The 16,643-nt window shown below is 39.8% G+C and overlaps 1 protein-coding gene and 1 pseudogene across 1 annotated transcript in view; one reads left to right on the top strand and one right to left on the bottom strand.

The window, feature by feature from the left end:
• Positions 1–11,074, bottom strand: part of ARL9 (ADP-ribosylation factor-like 9) — a 20,531-nt gene extending 9,457 nt beyond the window's left edge. The window contains exon 1 of the mRNA XM_006891963.1: positions 10,918–11,074. Within this exon, the coding sequence (XP_006892025.1) occupies positions 10,918–10,933 (16 nt within the window). The 5' untranslated portion in view covers positions 10,934–11,074. The remainder of the gene's footprint in view (positions 1–10,917) is intronic.
• On the top strand, positions 8,735–9,117 carry LOC102854969 (annotated as a pseudogene).
• Positions 11,075–16,643: the final 5,569 nt, after the last annotated feature.

Here is a 16,643-nt window from a genome sequence, read left to right as displayed (position 1 = left end):
CCTGGATCATTTAATATTCTGCCTAAAGCATCCTTGATTATAGCAACTCGAGGTTTGAATTTGTACTTCAGTTCCTTGAGCTTAAGAAATGCTGAAGGAGTTAGGCCCTTTTGATTTTCCAACTCTAACTCCTCACACATTTCATTGTAATATTTTGCTTTATCATTCTGTGCTGCTTTTTGGAATCTTCTGTTCAGCTCTTTAGTATCTTGAATTCTTCCTTCTGCTTTGGCTTCTCTACCCTCCAGTGCAAATCTTCAGAGTTTCTTCTGATATCCCTTTTGGTCTTTTCTTCCTCTTCTGTCTGTGTAATGACTGTTTGCACTCTTCCTGGATGATACATTTGACATCCTCCCACAACTCAACTGGTCTTCACTCATTAGTGTTCAAGGCCTCAAACCTGTTCCTGAGATGATTCTGAAATTCAGGTGGGATGAAATCAAAGTCATACTTTGGCTCCTGGGGTCAATTTTAGGATGGTTTATCAGTCATTTCTTAAGTTATTGCTTTTTGTTTCCTGTTTTTCTCTATCTTCAAGTCATAAATATACTTTCTGCTTCCTTAGCAAAGCTTTTTATAGTTGGCTTTAATCCATTTTAAATTACTGTGTATATTTTTATATTGTGGGAAACCGAAAACCAGTTTAAACTTCTACGTGTTCCTCCACTATTTATTAAATTCCTTTCTCCAATGAATTTTCTTAATGTTTAGTCACTTTAACAAAGTGACTAAACCAAAAAAAAGGATCAGAGGGAGATTCATAAATACCCTGCATTATGCAGATGACACAACTTTGGTTGCTGAAAGTGAGGAGGACTAGAAGCACTTGTTGCAGAAGATCAAGGAATGAAGCCTTTCATATGGATTGTGTCTCAAGAAAACAAAGACTGATGGAACAACCAGAGTGCCCATCAACAAATGAATGGATAGAGAAGCTGTGGTATATACACACAATGGAATAATATGCAACACTGAAAAACAAGGAACTCATGAAATATACAAAATGTGTGACCTTCGCAGATGTTATGCTGGTGAAGTATCTCGGTCACAAAAGGACAAATGCCACTATTATAAAATAGGACTGACATGGGGATTGGGGGAAACTAAGAAAAGAGGGGATAAGTAATGAACACTTCATTTAAATAGATGAGGGAAAGGACTGTCTTAAAAAAATATTTGATTAGGTATTATTTGCATGACAACAGTCCAGAATAAGAGGTACATAGCAAAGTGGACTGGAGGAGGGGAGGAGGGAGGAAATAGAGAAGAAAATTTGCAACAATGAATGGAAAACCAAGTTTTCTTTAAACTTTAATTAATATATCAATAAAAAAGAAAGATAATAAAAAACAAAGATTCTTACCACTGGACAAATAGGCAGTGTCATGATGGATACTGAGGAGATCGAAACTGTCAACAGCTTCATCTTACTTGGATCCACAATTAACACCCTTGGAACCAGCAGTCAGGAAAGAAGGAGATACATTGCACTGGGAAGATGTACAGTTAGGGACCTCTACATATTACTGAAGAGTAGTGTGTTAGACAAGACTCCGAATACTGCACTAGAGTGCTGAGAAGCCAAAACAAAGGGAAGAAATAAAGAAATTAAGGAGCTGAACAGATTATTTCAAAGGGCAAAGCAGAAAGACAAAGTAAAGTATAACGAAATGTGCAAAGAGCTGGAGTCAGAAAATCAAAAGGGCGGAACACACTCAGCATTTCTTAAGCTGAAGGAACTGAAGAACAAATTCAAGTCTCTAGTTGGAATACTTAAGGATTCTTTGGACAGAATATTAAATGATAGAGGAAGCATTAAAAGAATATGGAAAGAGTATACAGAGTCATTGTACCAAAAGTAATTAGCAGACACAGAAGAATGTAATGAAATAACATATGAACAAGAGCCTGAGGATGTTCAAGATGCTCTGAAGGAATTGGCCCAAAACAAGACCCCAAGAATCAATGACACACCATTTGAAATCTGAATGTGCTCACCAAGTTGTGCCAAGAAATCTGGAGGACAACCACCTGGCTAACTGAATGGAAGAGATCTATATTTGTTCCCATTCCAAAGAAAGGTGGCCCGACAGAGTGCAGAAATTATCAAACAATTTCATTAATATCACATGCAAGCAAAATTCTGCTGAAAATTATTTAAAAATTACTAGAACAGTACATCAACAGAAAACTGCCAGAAGTGCAAGCTGGGTTTAGAAGAGGCCATGGTACTAGGTATATTATAGCTAATGTTAAATAGATCCTGGCTGAAAGCAGGGAGTACCAGAGGAATGTCTGTGTTTCATTGACTATGCAAAGGCATTTGACTATGTGGATCACAACACACTGTGGCTAACTCTTGAGAATGGAAATCCCAGAACACTTGGTTGTGCTTATGAGAAACCTATATGGCCCACGAGGCAGTCATTAGAACGAGTAAGGAAACACTGAATCGTTCAAAATCAGGAAGGGTGTATGCCAGGGATGTGTCCTATCTCCACCTCCTTTCAATCTATATGAAGAACAGGTTATCCGGGAGGCTGGGCTCTATGAAGCGGAATGTGGCATCAGGATTGGAGGAAGATTCATCAACAATATGCATTATGCAAATGACACACCTTGCTTGCTGAAATTGAGGGAAGACCTGAAGCGCTTGCTGCCTTCAATATGAACTGAAGTTCAACAGCAAGAAAACAAATATTCTTACCACTGGGCCAATTGGAAGCATCATAATAGATGATGAAGGGATTGAGATTGCTAACAGCTTCAATTTGTTTGGCTCTACAATCAACACTCTTGGTACCAGCAGCCAGGAAATTGCAAGATGAATTGCCTTGGGAAAATTTGCTGTCAGAGACCTCTCCAAAGTATTGAAGAGCAATGATGTCAGTCTGGAGACTAAGGTGTGCCTGATACAGGCCATGATCTTTGCAATTATTTGCTATGCATCAGCAAGCTGGACAATGACTAGGGATGATAGAAGGAGAATTGATGCTTTTCAGCTATGGTGCTAGAGAAGAGTACTGACTAAACAAGGAAAATATAGGAGAACAAACAGGTTCTTCCTAGAGAAAGTGAAACCAGGCTTTTCCTTGGAGGCAAGGATTCTGAAGTTCCATCTGACATACTTTGGTCATATTGCAAGGAGTGATCAGTCCTTGGAGAGGGACATTATGCTTGGGAGGGTGGATGGACAATGCAAGAGAAGAAGACCTTTGATGAGATGGGTTGATTCAGTGACTGGGGTAATACGGGTAAGGTGTGGAAGAGACAATAAGGTTGGCACAGAATAGAGCAGGATTCAAAGCTGTTGTGCATAGGGTTGTTATGAGTCGCAAACAACTTGATGGCACATAACAATAACAACATTGCATTGGGAAAGTCTGCAGCTAGGAATCTTTGCAAATTATGGAGGAGTAATAATGGAGTAATAATGTCAGTTTGAGGAATAAGGTGTACCTGATTCAGGCCATGGTTTTTCCAATCACTTACTATGCATCTGAGAGCTGGACAATGAATAGGGATGGCAGAAGAAGAATGTCTTTGATTTGTGGTGTTGGAGGAAAGCACAGAACATCCTGTGGGTGCCAAAAGAACAATAATTATGTCTTGGAGAGGGTGCAGCCAGAGTGCTTGCTCTCTGGAGGCAAGGATGATGAGGCTTTGCCTCACATACTTAGGGCATGTTGCTACGAGAGGCTATTCCTTGGAGAGGGACATGATACTTGGAAGGATGGAGGGCTGGTAAAGAAGAGGTCGAAGACCCTCAACCAAGTGACTGCCGCAATGGGCTCTAGTGAGTGATCCATGGTTCATAGGGTCATTGTGAGTCTTACTCGATTGGATGGCAACTTAACAACAACAATGTCATTGTTACATGATCTTAATTTTATAGCTGTTTAAAGATTTGATATTTGATAGCGCAAGTCTACCCTTCTATTTTCAAGAGCAACTTTTTCACGCACCTTTGTTTCTCTACATATGTTTTCCGCATTAGTTTGTCAAGATCTTTTCCAAAATCATGCTGAGATTTTGGGAGGAAATTTAAGTGTGTCTGAATATAAATTTGGAGAGAAAAATATTTTGTAATATAACTTCTTTTTTTAATTTAATTATAATATAAGCTTGTTCCACCCTATGATTACCCCCTCCACACACACACACACATCCTCAGCCCTCTGCTCCTACTTTCCCCCCCCCTTGGATCCTCATACATGTTTTACTAGTTACCTTTCTACTTCTACCAATAATGGTCTTTCTTATACAGTATTTGTCTTTACGGGACAAAGTTAGTTCACTTAGCATAATGCTCTCCAGTCCTTCCCAAGTTAGGTAGTGATTTACAAAATCATTGCTCCTGCATGTTGCATTCTATCATGTGTACCATAATTTCTCAATCTATTTGATTGTGATTGGACATTTGGACTGTTTCCAGATTCTTGTGATGGTGAATGCTACGAATATTGGTGTACAATATAACTTCTTCTTATTAATGAAAACTTTATTGTTATTCCATTGACATTTCTTTCAATTCAGATCTCCACACAGATCAGGCATATTTTGCTAGATTTATTCCTAACCATTTCATAGTTCCACTGCTATTGTAAATAGTATTTTTAAAATTATATTTGTACTTTGTTGTCAAATAATGGAAATAAGATTGATTTTTATATTGTTCTTAAATACAGTCATCTTGCTAAACTCTCTTTGTTACATCTATTAATTTGAATGGTCTTTCAGGTTTTCTTTGAAGACAATCTTTTTCAATGGTCGTGTATACTGTTGAGTCAAAACCAACTCAAAGCTGACCCTCTAGTGAATTTTCAGAGGCAGTAAATTGCACAGGAGAAGATTGCCCATCCTTCCTGAAAGCAGTTGGTAGATTCGACTCACATGCCTTTGAGATTTCATTGTTACTTCTAGGCCACCAGTGTGAGGACAGCCTTATCATTTGTAATTAGCAATTCTCTTTTCTTTCTTACTAAGTTGTATACTTGTTTTATTTTTTTTCTCTCTCTCACTGTATCATGTGGAAACACTGATTAGAAGTGCCTTGTCTTCTCCTAACCTTCAAATTCTGTAGGTCTCAGAATCATAAGTTCTGAAGTGTTGTTAGATTATAGAATTTTTTTCCCAGTTTATTAAGATTTTTTTATCATACATTGGAAGTGACTTTAGCAAATGTTTTTTTCTGCTTGTATTCAAATGATCATGTTCTTTTACTTTTAGGGAGATCTGGTAGCCTAGCCTATAGTAGCAAGTTGCACCAATTGTGCCAATTTACAACCAGTCACTAATTATAGAACCATTTCACAGATCCTTTGTCCCTTCTAACTCCTAGTTAGTTTATCAAGTAGAACCTTTATATCAGAATTTATTGTTGGTGTCATAGATCATACGTCCAAACTCTAGCCTTCACTTTGCGGCGAATTCATACGTGTTGGAGACTACTCCAAAACTCACATTCTTGATTGGGGCCTTAGGAACTCCTAAGGTGGTGTTTTTCTGGTGGTTCAAATCCACAACAGGCTCTGAGGGGAAAAGACAATGGCATTTGATTGAGATTTGTTGTTGTCGTCGTCATGTGCCCTTGAGTGAACAAAGCCTGATAGTGATCCTATGATCAATGGCGCTGAACCTATCCTGAGTTGCCCTATGCCGAGTCAATCTCACTGTCTCTGACACACCTTCCCCCACTGCCATGGTTCCAAACCCACAGAAGGGTCCAAACTGACTTCAAAGCAATGAGTTTGAGGTTTCTGAGTTTTATTTTACCTTTGTTAATGTGTTGGGTTATATTTAGAGATTCTTCAAATGCCAAACCAACCTTCTGTTCCTGAAGAAATGCAACTTGGTCATCTTATCTCCTTTGTACATTATTAACTCATTAACAGAATTTAATTTGCTACTGTTTTGTTGGTATTTCTGTATCTACGTTAATCAATGAGATAGACCTATACTCTGGTTTGGGGTTTTGTACCCAGCGACCTCATACAGCTAAACAAACAAATCTAGTCTTCTTACTAATTCAGACTCACAGCAATCCTATTAGGCAAAGGAGAAATGTTTCATAAAGTTGACGAAGTTTTCCAGAACCTTTAGAGAAGCAGACTGCTCTATCTTTCTCTTGTGGAGCATTTGGTATGTTGAAATACTCACCTTTTGGCTAGCTGTTAAGGTTCAAGTATAGGATTCATATAAGCATGATCAAGTGTTCTGAGATTTGCATTTTCTTCAAGGTTAGCCACAATTTATTGTGATCCACACAGTCAAGTGCCTTTGTGTAGTCAATGAAACACAGATAGACATTCTTCTGGTACTCTGCTTTCTGCCAAGATCCATCTGACCTTGGCAATAATGTATCTAGAGCCACGACCTCTTCTAAACCCAACCTATATTTCTGGTAGTTCTCTGTCAATGTACTGTTCGTCTTTTCTGGAAAATCGTTAGCAGGATTTTGCTAGTGTGTGATATTGCGCACTCTTTTCTTGATTTTGAATCATGAAGTGTTTCCTTGCTCTATTCTGAGGACTGCTTCTATGAGGCAATGTTTCACTACTACTGTAATTTCTTTAGTGATTTTGAACTATTCAAGGCTTTTTTCTTTTTGAGTCAAGTTTCTTAAGATATAGCATTTTATATGATCCCACACTTCATTTTGTTTTTTTTTATTTTATTAGTTCAAATTTGTTGATATTATACAATTATTTTAATGTTTTGTGCTTTTTAATATATGGTATAATTAGTATTTTTTAGTTTTTTTAAAAAAAAATGCATCAAAAGTTTGTCTATTTGCAAGGAACCTCTGATTAAGAAGCATTAGTGGCATAGTGGTTGAATGCTTGCCTGAAAACTAAAAGGTCAGTGGTTCAAACTTACCAGGTGCTCTACAGTAGAAAAATGTGGTGGTCAGCTTTCGTGCCATGATGGCAGCCTCAGAAACACTACTGAGCAATTCCACTCCGGTCACTAGCAGTTCCCGTAGGGTTACTAGGTGTTAAATTCAATGGCAACTGGGAACTTCACTCTTTGATTTTTTGCTATTATTATCTTTTTTAAAATTAATTTCATTTATTTCTTTTTTGCTCTTTTACCTTCTTTGAGAATTTTACTTTTAATATTTGTATCATTAAAACTATATATTTAACCCATAAATATTCTCATATAGAAGTATTTACGAGTCATAAGTGTCTTAAAATGTTCTATTTTTGCTGCATGCCAAAGTTTTGATAGCTAGTTTTATATCTTGAGTTTTCAAAACTTCTCATCATAATTTTTTTCCTCTTGGTTATGAAGTATTCAAAACCATATATTTAAAATCTCAAATACATGCAGAAATTTTCATTCTCAGAACTCATTTTTTTTAAAAAAATATCAACCCAGCACTGGCAGAAGAGCTGAAAGGCTAGTACAATGAACAACTCTACTTCTCACTTATGTTCGCCACTGTTTTAAATTCTTACCACAATTGTTTCATCTTTCTATCCATCTACACACATGCTATTTTTGCTGATGATCTGAATGTAGGCTTGCAGACACATGAGATTTCAATTACACAGGCAATTTAAGTTTATCTTTTGGTTATTCACTTCCAATTTAACCATAAAGAAGCCAGAACAAGGTTTATTTGCTCTTTCTTTTCAATGTGTTAAGATTAGCTATTGAGCTCGTGTATGGTCCATTTGGATAAATGTTCCTGTATGTCTTAGAGATGGGAAAGTCTGCAGTTAGAGACCTCTCTAAAGTGCTGAAGTGCAAAGATGTCAGTCTGGAGACTAAGGTGTGCCTAATACAGGCCATGGTCTTTGCAATCACTTGCTATGCATCGGAGAGCTGGACAGTGACTAGGTATGATAGAAGGAGAATTGATGCCTTTGAGCTGTAGTGTTGGAGAAGAGTACTGAATATACACTGGACTGCTAGGAAAACGAACAGCTTTGTCCTAGAGAGGGTGAAGCCAGGCTGCTCCTTGGAGGCAAGCATTGTGAAGCTTCATCTGACATACTTTGGACATGTTGCAAGGAAGGAGCAGTCCTTGGAGAAGGACATCATGCTTGGGAGGGTGGAGGGACAGCACAAGAAAGACCCTGGATGAGATGGATTGACTCGGTGACTGGGGTAATAATGGGGCAGGTGTGTCAGAGATGGTGAGACTGGCACAGAATAAGGCAGAGTTTAGGGCTGTTGTACATAGGGTCATTATGAGTCGCAGGCAACTCAACAGCACATAACAACAACAACAAGGTCTTGGAGAGGGTGAAACCAACTTTCTCCTTGGAAACTAAGATTTTGAAGCTCCGTCTCACATACTTTGGGCACCTGACCAGGAGAGACCAATCCTTATAAAAGGACATCATGTTCAGAAGGGTAAAGGGACAGCACAGGAGAGGAAGACCCTGGATGAGATGGACTGATATAGTAATTGGGGCAATGAGAATTGGTGACTCGGAATTATTGAGACTGGCTCAGGACAGGGCAGGATTCAGAGCTGCTGTACATACAGTTGCTATGGGTCTCACGCAACTCAACAACACATAACAATGACAACAACGTTTGAGAACAATGTGTATTCAATGTGGATGCAGTATTTTATAATGTCCGGTAAAACAAACTCTTATGTATCTTTGCTCATTATATAGAAATGTCTCATTCCAAAAGTAGTTTTGTCCATTTGATGCCATAATTTGATCCTTTTTTAAAAATGTGTTTTTCAGGGAATCATGGCCACACAAATATGGGCAAGTGTAAAGGTCTTCATACCACCTAGAAGCTGCGCAGTGATAGCTGACTGACGTAACACGATAAATGGTACAAAAAAGCCTATTTGGGCACAGCTCTCAAGGCCAACCCCTATAGAGGCATTTCTCATGCAAAGGGAATTGTGTTGGAAAAAGTGGAGATTGAGGCCAAGCAGCCAAATTCTGCCATTAGAAAGTGTGTCAGAGTCCATCTCATCAAGAACAGCAAGAAAATCAGTCCAATGATGGCTGCTTGTATTTTATCAAGTAAAAAGATAACGTTCTTGTTGATGGTGACTTTCCTGGAGTCTGCTTTAGGGTTGTCAAAGGATCTCTTTTGGCCTTAAACAAAGGCAAGAAGAAACAACCAAGATTTTAAAGTTTTGTGAAAATGTCATAGAGATGAATTTCCATATGCCAAAAAAAGAAATTAGTTTTCATATTTTTCTTTCTTTAAAATTGAGCAACTTCATAAGAGAAGAGCCATTTACCAGTGAGTGGATTTGTATTTCACAGGGAAAAAGATATTAGGGTTACACTAAAATTCTATTCTAGCACCATGTGGAATTATCTGGATATGTTTGAGGTGGATATATAAATTTAGGAGTCATTTTGGAAGCAGAAGTGGCATTCACTTCCTAAACAACATGCCTCTTGAAACTCTATGAACTTTGATAAATGACAATAGTTATAGAAAGGCTTCAGGCCTTTTCTTTATAGGGTTGCTATGTGTTGTGCTCAACTCAACAGCAATCAACAACAACAACAACAGTGTATGTTAGGTTATTAGGCTTGGGACTGAATTCCCTGGCCTGAAAGTCTGATGTTAAAGAAGCCCATGGACTTCTGGGAGAATGGGTGTTACCTGATTAAGAAGATTGTAGGGTGGTCTCATATCCTGTCTTATGCAAATCTGTAGGGCTGTGGGTGGATCCCCAGAATTTCTGACATAAGCTTTGGACTTGAAGCTCAACGTCAAGAAGACAAAGATTCTTAAAAATAAGGCCAATTTGCAGCACCATGGTAGATGGAGAAGAGATTAAGGTTGTTAACAATTACAGCTTGCTCTGTTCCACAATCAACCCTCAACACCAGCAGTCAGGAAATCAAAAGACGAATTGCATTGGGAAAATCTGTACTGAGAAGCAATGAGACTAAGGTGTACAAGATGCAGTCCATGGTCTTCACAATTGCTTGCTATATTATCAGAGAGCTGGACAATGACTAAGGATGACAAGAAGAACTGATGCCTTTGAGTTGTGGTCCTGGAAGAGTCTTGAGTATACATACCATGGACTGCCAAGAAAACAAATAGGTCTGTCTTGGAGCGGGTGAAACCAAGTTTCTCCTTGAAGGCTAGGGTTTTGAAGCTCTGTCTCAGTTACTCTGGGCACATGGCTAGGAGGAATGGGTCCTTGGAGCATCATGCTTGGAAGGGTGGAGGAACAGCACAGGAGAGGAAGACCCTGGATGAGATGGATTGATGCAGAGACTGGGGCAGTGGGGGTTGGTGTGTTGGAATTAGTGAAACTGGCTCAGGACAGGGCAGGTTCAGAGCTGCTGTATATAGAAGCATACAAAGTCTATGGGTTGCAGGCAACTCAATGGCACATAACAATAGCAACAACAGTTATTAAGTGCTGTTGAGTCAACTGTAAGTCAGACTGATCCTTTTAACAACAGATCAAAACTTTGTACTGTCAGTGTCATCCTCACAATCTCTGCTTAGCTCAACAAGCCCCTTTTCACACTTTTTAATGGCTGTGAGAATAAATGAGATTGTCTAGGAAGAGATGGTAATGTTTCTCTAACTCCAGAAAATAACAATATTTAGAGAGGTGGGAGCTCTTAAATGTCTATGTAATCGGAGTTTCTGGGGTGCCATACTATTATAATATGAGGTTTGGGATTTGTGTAAAGCTGTATTTGCAGGCGAGGAAGCACCCTGTATTTATTTAAATTGCTTGTTTATTTGAGGTCATGTGAGAGGAAAGAGGCTTGTGGAAATTATAGGAAAGGCCTCTTGTCAAATGTATTAAACTGTACATATATTTAAAAGTCTAGGAAAATAAGATCTAGTGTTTTGGGAATTTTTTCCCCCACAAGGATCCAATACTGACGGCATCATATTGGGCTTGAGATATAACAAAACACAGCTATTCTATAAACGCAGGCTTACTCTCCAGGAACTCCATCCGGTGGTCTTCAGTGTTGATGCACACTTCATTGAAACCTTTGGTGGGCGCCACACTGTGCTGGACTTTGTTTGAAGCTAGAGAGTGAAGGATACTGGTTTTTCCTGCTCCATCCAGGCCCAGTACAATGATCTGCTTATTCTTTTCCTGCAAAATAAAGATAAATCAATAACCCTAAGTGATGAGAGAATTCCTGAAGGACAGAAGACCTTTGTGTCTTCCCCTCCACCCCATCTCTTAGAGCATCTCTTGGGGAGCTCTGGTGACCAGTGCCAACCCAAAGGCACAGGGTTCAAATCTAATCAGCTGCTCCAAGGGAGAAACATGGCAATAGGAAATCTCCTCCTCTGCTATTACTGCCTCTGAAACTCACTGGAGGGTCAGCTACGAGTTGGTTTCCACTTGACAGCACCTAACAACAACAGAGCCCTTGCTGGGTTATGAATCTATAAACAACAGATCAGAACCCTGCCCTATCCTGTGTCATCGTCGGGATCTCGGACATACCCACGTCCATTGTTAAGGTCATTGTGTTGATGCAGCACCCTGTGGTCCAGGGCCCAATAATGCTCATGGAATTGTAAGCCAGAATTTCAAAAAAATGGTGTAAGACTACATTTACAATAATGAAGGAGTAAGGGAAAGTAGATGTTTATGTATAAGTAAGCACTTCAAGATATTTGATTCCTTGATTTAGAAGTTTGAGGTCATGGTTTCATGAGCTATCCCAGTAAATTTGCCTAATACCATGTTAAAGTTTCTTCTACCTCATAGTGCCAGGAGTCTTTCAAGGCTAGTAAGCAGTCACTAAAGACATAAGAATGGTCTAGACATGCCTCCAGCAACACAGGAATAAGTAGTCAGGACTAGAGGGAACACAGAGTAGGAAATTAATTACTTCCATGAACAAATGCCTCCTTCACAGGAGACAAAAAGAACTAGATGGTTCCCAGCTTCAATTACTTCTTAAAACTAAGCCATTATTTAGCGTGCCTATTGTATAGCCTGGAAGTAGGAGTGGTATCCACTTCTGAAATGGCTTGCCTCCGGAAAGTCCATGAACAGTGCTCAGGACTTTCGTACACAGAGTCATCTACGACTCGACAGCACATAACAACAACAACAGTGGAGAGCCAACAAGACCTCATGGAGTGTCCTGGCATTTAAAGCCAGGCTCTTGTCTTCATTTTGGAGACTGGGTGATGTGGCTGGACTCTGTAAGCTCTGCACTCTTGTTTTAGATGAGGGTTATGTGGAATGTTTGGTTGGTTTTTGGTTTGGTTTTGGTTTAGTTTTTATTTAAACCTCTTATTTAGAGTCAACAAAAACTGTGGAGTGCCCTTGTATTTAAAAGTCGATTGAGCCTAGTGGCTGCAGGCCAGAGAGCCTACTGTTAATGTATTTTGGAGGAACATTCTTCTAAGTGGTACAGCACTCTTATGTCAATTTGCTGTATTAGGTAATCTGGGTTTGCTGTGATGCTGAACCTTGTGCAGTTGGGGGGTGGGGGGATCAAATGATATAATGGTTGCGCATGGTGAACAGTGTTTGCTGGAGCTTCCAGTTTAAGAAAGTAGGAGTGGCATCCACTTCCTAAACCATATGTCCCTGTAAACTCTATGAACTTGGAGAAATGATGGTAGTTATAGACAGGCTTCAGGTCTTTTGTTCATAGGGTCGCTTTGAGTCGTACTCAACGACAATCAACAACAACAACAGTGAATAATGGCTGCCTTCAGCATTGTTATCTTTTAAGATCTGTCTGTATGGCATCAGACTGACAATAGTAACTTGAAAGTCTGGAGAGAGAGAAGGCAATGAATTCCCTTTAATGGAGGAATAACTCAGAAAACGAGGGTGGATATGGTTATAGAACTCAGAAAATAGAATCAATGTCATGGACTTGTACGTGCAGAAATTGTTGAACTGGTGTATGATCTCTTCTCTATATTCTCAACAACAAAACTAAATATTAACAAAATTCACAGAACTAGAACAAACTGTGCCAGCAAATTTATAACCAGTCACTAATTATCTGACCATCTCACAGATCCTTTGCTCCCTCTAACTCCCAGTTTACCAAGTAAAACCTTTCTATCGGATCTATTGTTGGTGCCTTAGATTGCAGGTCCAAGGTCCAGACTTTTCTTCTGTGTAGGGGACTACACCGGGATTCACATCATTGTCTGAGGCCTCGGGAACTTGAGGTTCATGTACTACCTGTGCCACTCAGCACATAAGCGTCTAACACCTCATATAATTATTAGTTTGTCTTGTTATCCCAATTAGATAACTAGATTATAAAATCTTCAGGCAAGGTTCCCATCTTAAACAACTGAATAGACATACTTATCATGATTAGAAGAAAATTATAAAATTACAGAAGTTGTGCAACCAGTTCCAATAACAAATGAACATTTTATTTTTAACAATAACAAGATGTAAATTTAAGAAAATTCATTTTCATTCAATTATTCATATACATTTTGTTATATAATATTAATCACAATTGATCAGTGCCATTTATTACAGCATCTCATCAAATCCTCACTCTACACTGCCTTTCCGTTCATTTTACTCATCTATTAGCTAATCTCTGCTCCCTTCTCCCATGTTGGTCAACCTTGCAGGATTCTGTGTGCAAACCTTTCAAATGGAAAAACAAAACAAAACCCCCAAACACCAAAACAAACCCACATGAAGAAATTCTCAAAATCACTATTAGAGAGATATCTTGAAATAACAATGAGATACCATCTCACTCTAGCGACAGAATCAATGTTCAATACGAAAGCAAATAACAAATGATGGTGAGGATGTAGAAGAATTGGAACTTTCATACATGACTGATAGGAATGTAAAAAGGTGCAATCACGATGGTAGACAGTTTGGCCTTTCCTAAAAAAAAAAAAAAGTGAAAACAGAAGTGTATTTGATCTAGGTGTTCAACCATTAGAAATACACTGTTCAGAAATCAGAGCAGCAACACAAGCAGATAGATGCACATTCTTGTTACTGCAGCATTATTCACAATAGCACAAACACAGAAGTAGCCCAAGTGCCCATCAACCAACAAATGGGTAGAAAAACTGTGGTACATTCACACAACGAAGTATTACTTGACATGGAAAAGCAATGACGAACTGGTGAAACTCTACACAATAGAAGAGGCTAGAGGACCTTCTGCTGAGTGAAATAAGTTAGTCACAAAAGGACAATAGTGTATAAGATCATCACTGTTATAAAAAAGGGGAAAAATATGGCTACGGTGGGAGACGAGTAGGAAATCACTGCTGTGAGGTGCCACTGAGTCCATTACGACTCATAGCGCCCCTGTGAACAACAGATCTGCCCTATCCTGCACCTTCCCTGTCATCTCTGACACACTGGAGGCCATGCTGCAGTCACTGTGTCAATCCACATTACTGAAGGTCTTCCTGTCTTTTCTTGACCCTCCACCTTTCCAAGCATCTCGACCCCTCCTAACAATATGCTCAAAGTTTGTGAGACGAAGTTTCACCATCTTTGCCTCTAAGGAGCACCCTGGTTACACTTTCTCCAGGACATATTTGTTTGTTCTTTTGGCAGTTCTTGGGATATTCCGTTCTCTTCCCCAACACCACACGGCATCGGTTCTGCTGTCATCTTTATTCACTGTCGAACTTTCTGCTGCTAACCCAAAGACGTGAAGTTCAAATCCACTGTTCTACAGGAAAAAGATGGGCAATCTCCTCTCGCGCAATTTACTGCCTCTGAAAACACACTTGAAGGTCACCTATGGGTCGGTTCTGACTCAATGGCACCTAACAACATATGAAACTAATGATCCCTGGTGCCCCAGTGGCTAAATACTGGATGCTGATCAAAAGGTCAATGATTTAAGCCTACCAGATTTGGTAGTTTGTTTCTGTAAAGATTACAGCCTTAGATAATCTGTCCTATCTGGTCACTATCAATCACAATCACCATGACAGCAGTCAGTCTTATATGAAAGTAAGATGCTCAGCAGTACCTAAATGACATCCACCAAAATCCATTACAATGCATAGTGACTCAATAGATGGACCTTGGATTCAAGAAAACAAAAATCCTCACAGTTGCATCCAGAGCCCACATCATGAGAGATGGAGAAAAGACTGAAGCTGTCAAGCAGTTGATTCTACTTGGTCACACAATCAGCACCCGTAGTAGCTACTGTTACATGCCATCGAGTTGACTGTGACTCACAGCGACCCTATGAACAACGGATCTCAATCCTGCCCTAGTTTGTGCCATCCTCACCATCTCTGACATACTTGAGCTACAGTCACCATGTCTGTCAATCCATCTTGTTGAGGGCCCTACTCTCCTTTTCACGGACCCTCCTCCTTTTCACCTACGATGTCCTTCTCCAAGGACTAGTCTCTCCTAACAATGTGCCCAAGGTATGTGAGATGAAACTTCACTATCCTCACTTCCAAAGAGCACAATGGCTGCACAATCTCCAAGACAGATTTGTTCTTCTGGCACTATTGCTACCAGTAGACAATAAATTTAAAACAAACAAACAAAAAAACCAAAACACAAAACATGTCCTACTGGGAAAATCTGCCATCAGGAATCTCTTTACAGTGCTAAAGAATACAGATGTCAGTTTTAAAATGAATGTGTATTTTCAATTGCTTTCCATGCACCTGCAATTTAGACAATGAATAAAGAAAATGGAACTGATGCCTTTGAATTGTGACATCTGTGAAGAGTATTTAATGCCCCATGGATTGCCTGAAGATAAACCAAATCTGTCCTGGCAGAAGTGCTGCCAGGGTGCCCCTTAGAGGCAAGGATGGGGAAACTTCATCTCGCATACATTGGGCATATTATCAAGTGGCCCCATGAATATCCAGGGACAGCCAAGAAAAAGAACAAGTATGTCTTGGAGAGGGTGCAGCCAGAGTGCTCTTTGGAGGCAAGAATGATAGATGAGGTTTCGCCTCACATACTTTGGGCATGTTGCTAGGAGGTGCTATGCCTTGTAGAAGGACATGATGTTCGGAAGGATGGAGGGTTGGCGAATGAGAGGAAGACCCTCTACCAGGTGGATTGACATGGTGACTGCTGCAATGGGCTCTTACGTGTTAGGAAGTGTGAGGATGGTACAGGATAGAACAGAGTTCAGATCTGTCATTCCTAGGGTGACTAAGAGTCATGTTTGATTTGATGGCACCTAACAACCTAACGATAAGTAGCCCCAGTCCTTAGAAAAAGACATCATGCTGGGGAAAGTAGATGTTGTTTCACCATGTTGGGATGTGTGCATAGCTGACACTCCAGAGGGTTTTCTGAGGCTGTTAAGTCTCGCAGGAGGAGAGTGCCCTTTTCCTTCAGCAGGACAACTGGTGAATTCAAACCGAATGCCTTTGAGTTGGCAGTGCAACTCCCTACCTACTATGTCACCAAGAGCTCCCGGGGGGAGTAGGAGAGCAGGGAGAGGGCCTCCAGGAGATAGACTGGCACAGCGACTGTAACAATGGGCTCGTGCATGGTGCCGATCACGAGGACGGCACAGGAGGCAAGATTCTGAGCTGTTGTTCATAGGGTTGCTGTAAGTCAGTCGATTTGATGGCATCTAACCATAAATTTTGAACCATGCAGTGTTACCCTGCTCTGTTCTGACTACTGCCTCTTGATCCAAGTACAGGTTTCGCATTAGCACAATTAAATGTTCTGGGAT

The sequence above is a fragment of the Elephantulus edwardii genome, unplaced genomic scaffold (genome assembly GCF_000299155.1).
Source record: "Elephantulus edwardii isolate Elephantulus edwardi_28Jun2011 unplaced genomic scaffold, EleEdw1.0 scaffold00107, whole genome shotgun sequence".
Classification (NCBI taxonomy): domain Eukaryota; kingdom Metazoa; phylum Chordata; class Mammalia; order Macroscelidea; family Macroscelididae; genus Elephantulus; species Elephantulus edwardii.
Note: the sequence above shows the minus strand (reverse complement) of the source record. Positions and strands in the feature narration are given on the sequence as shown.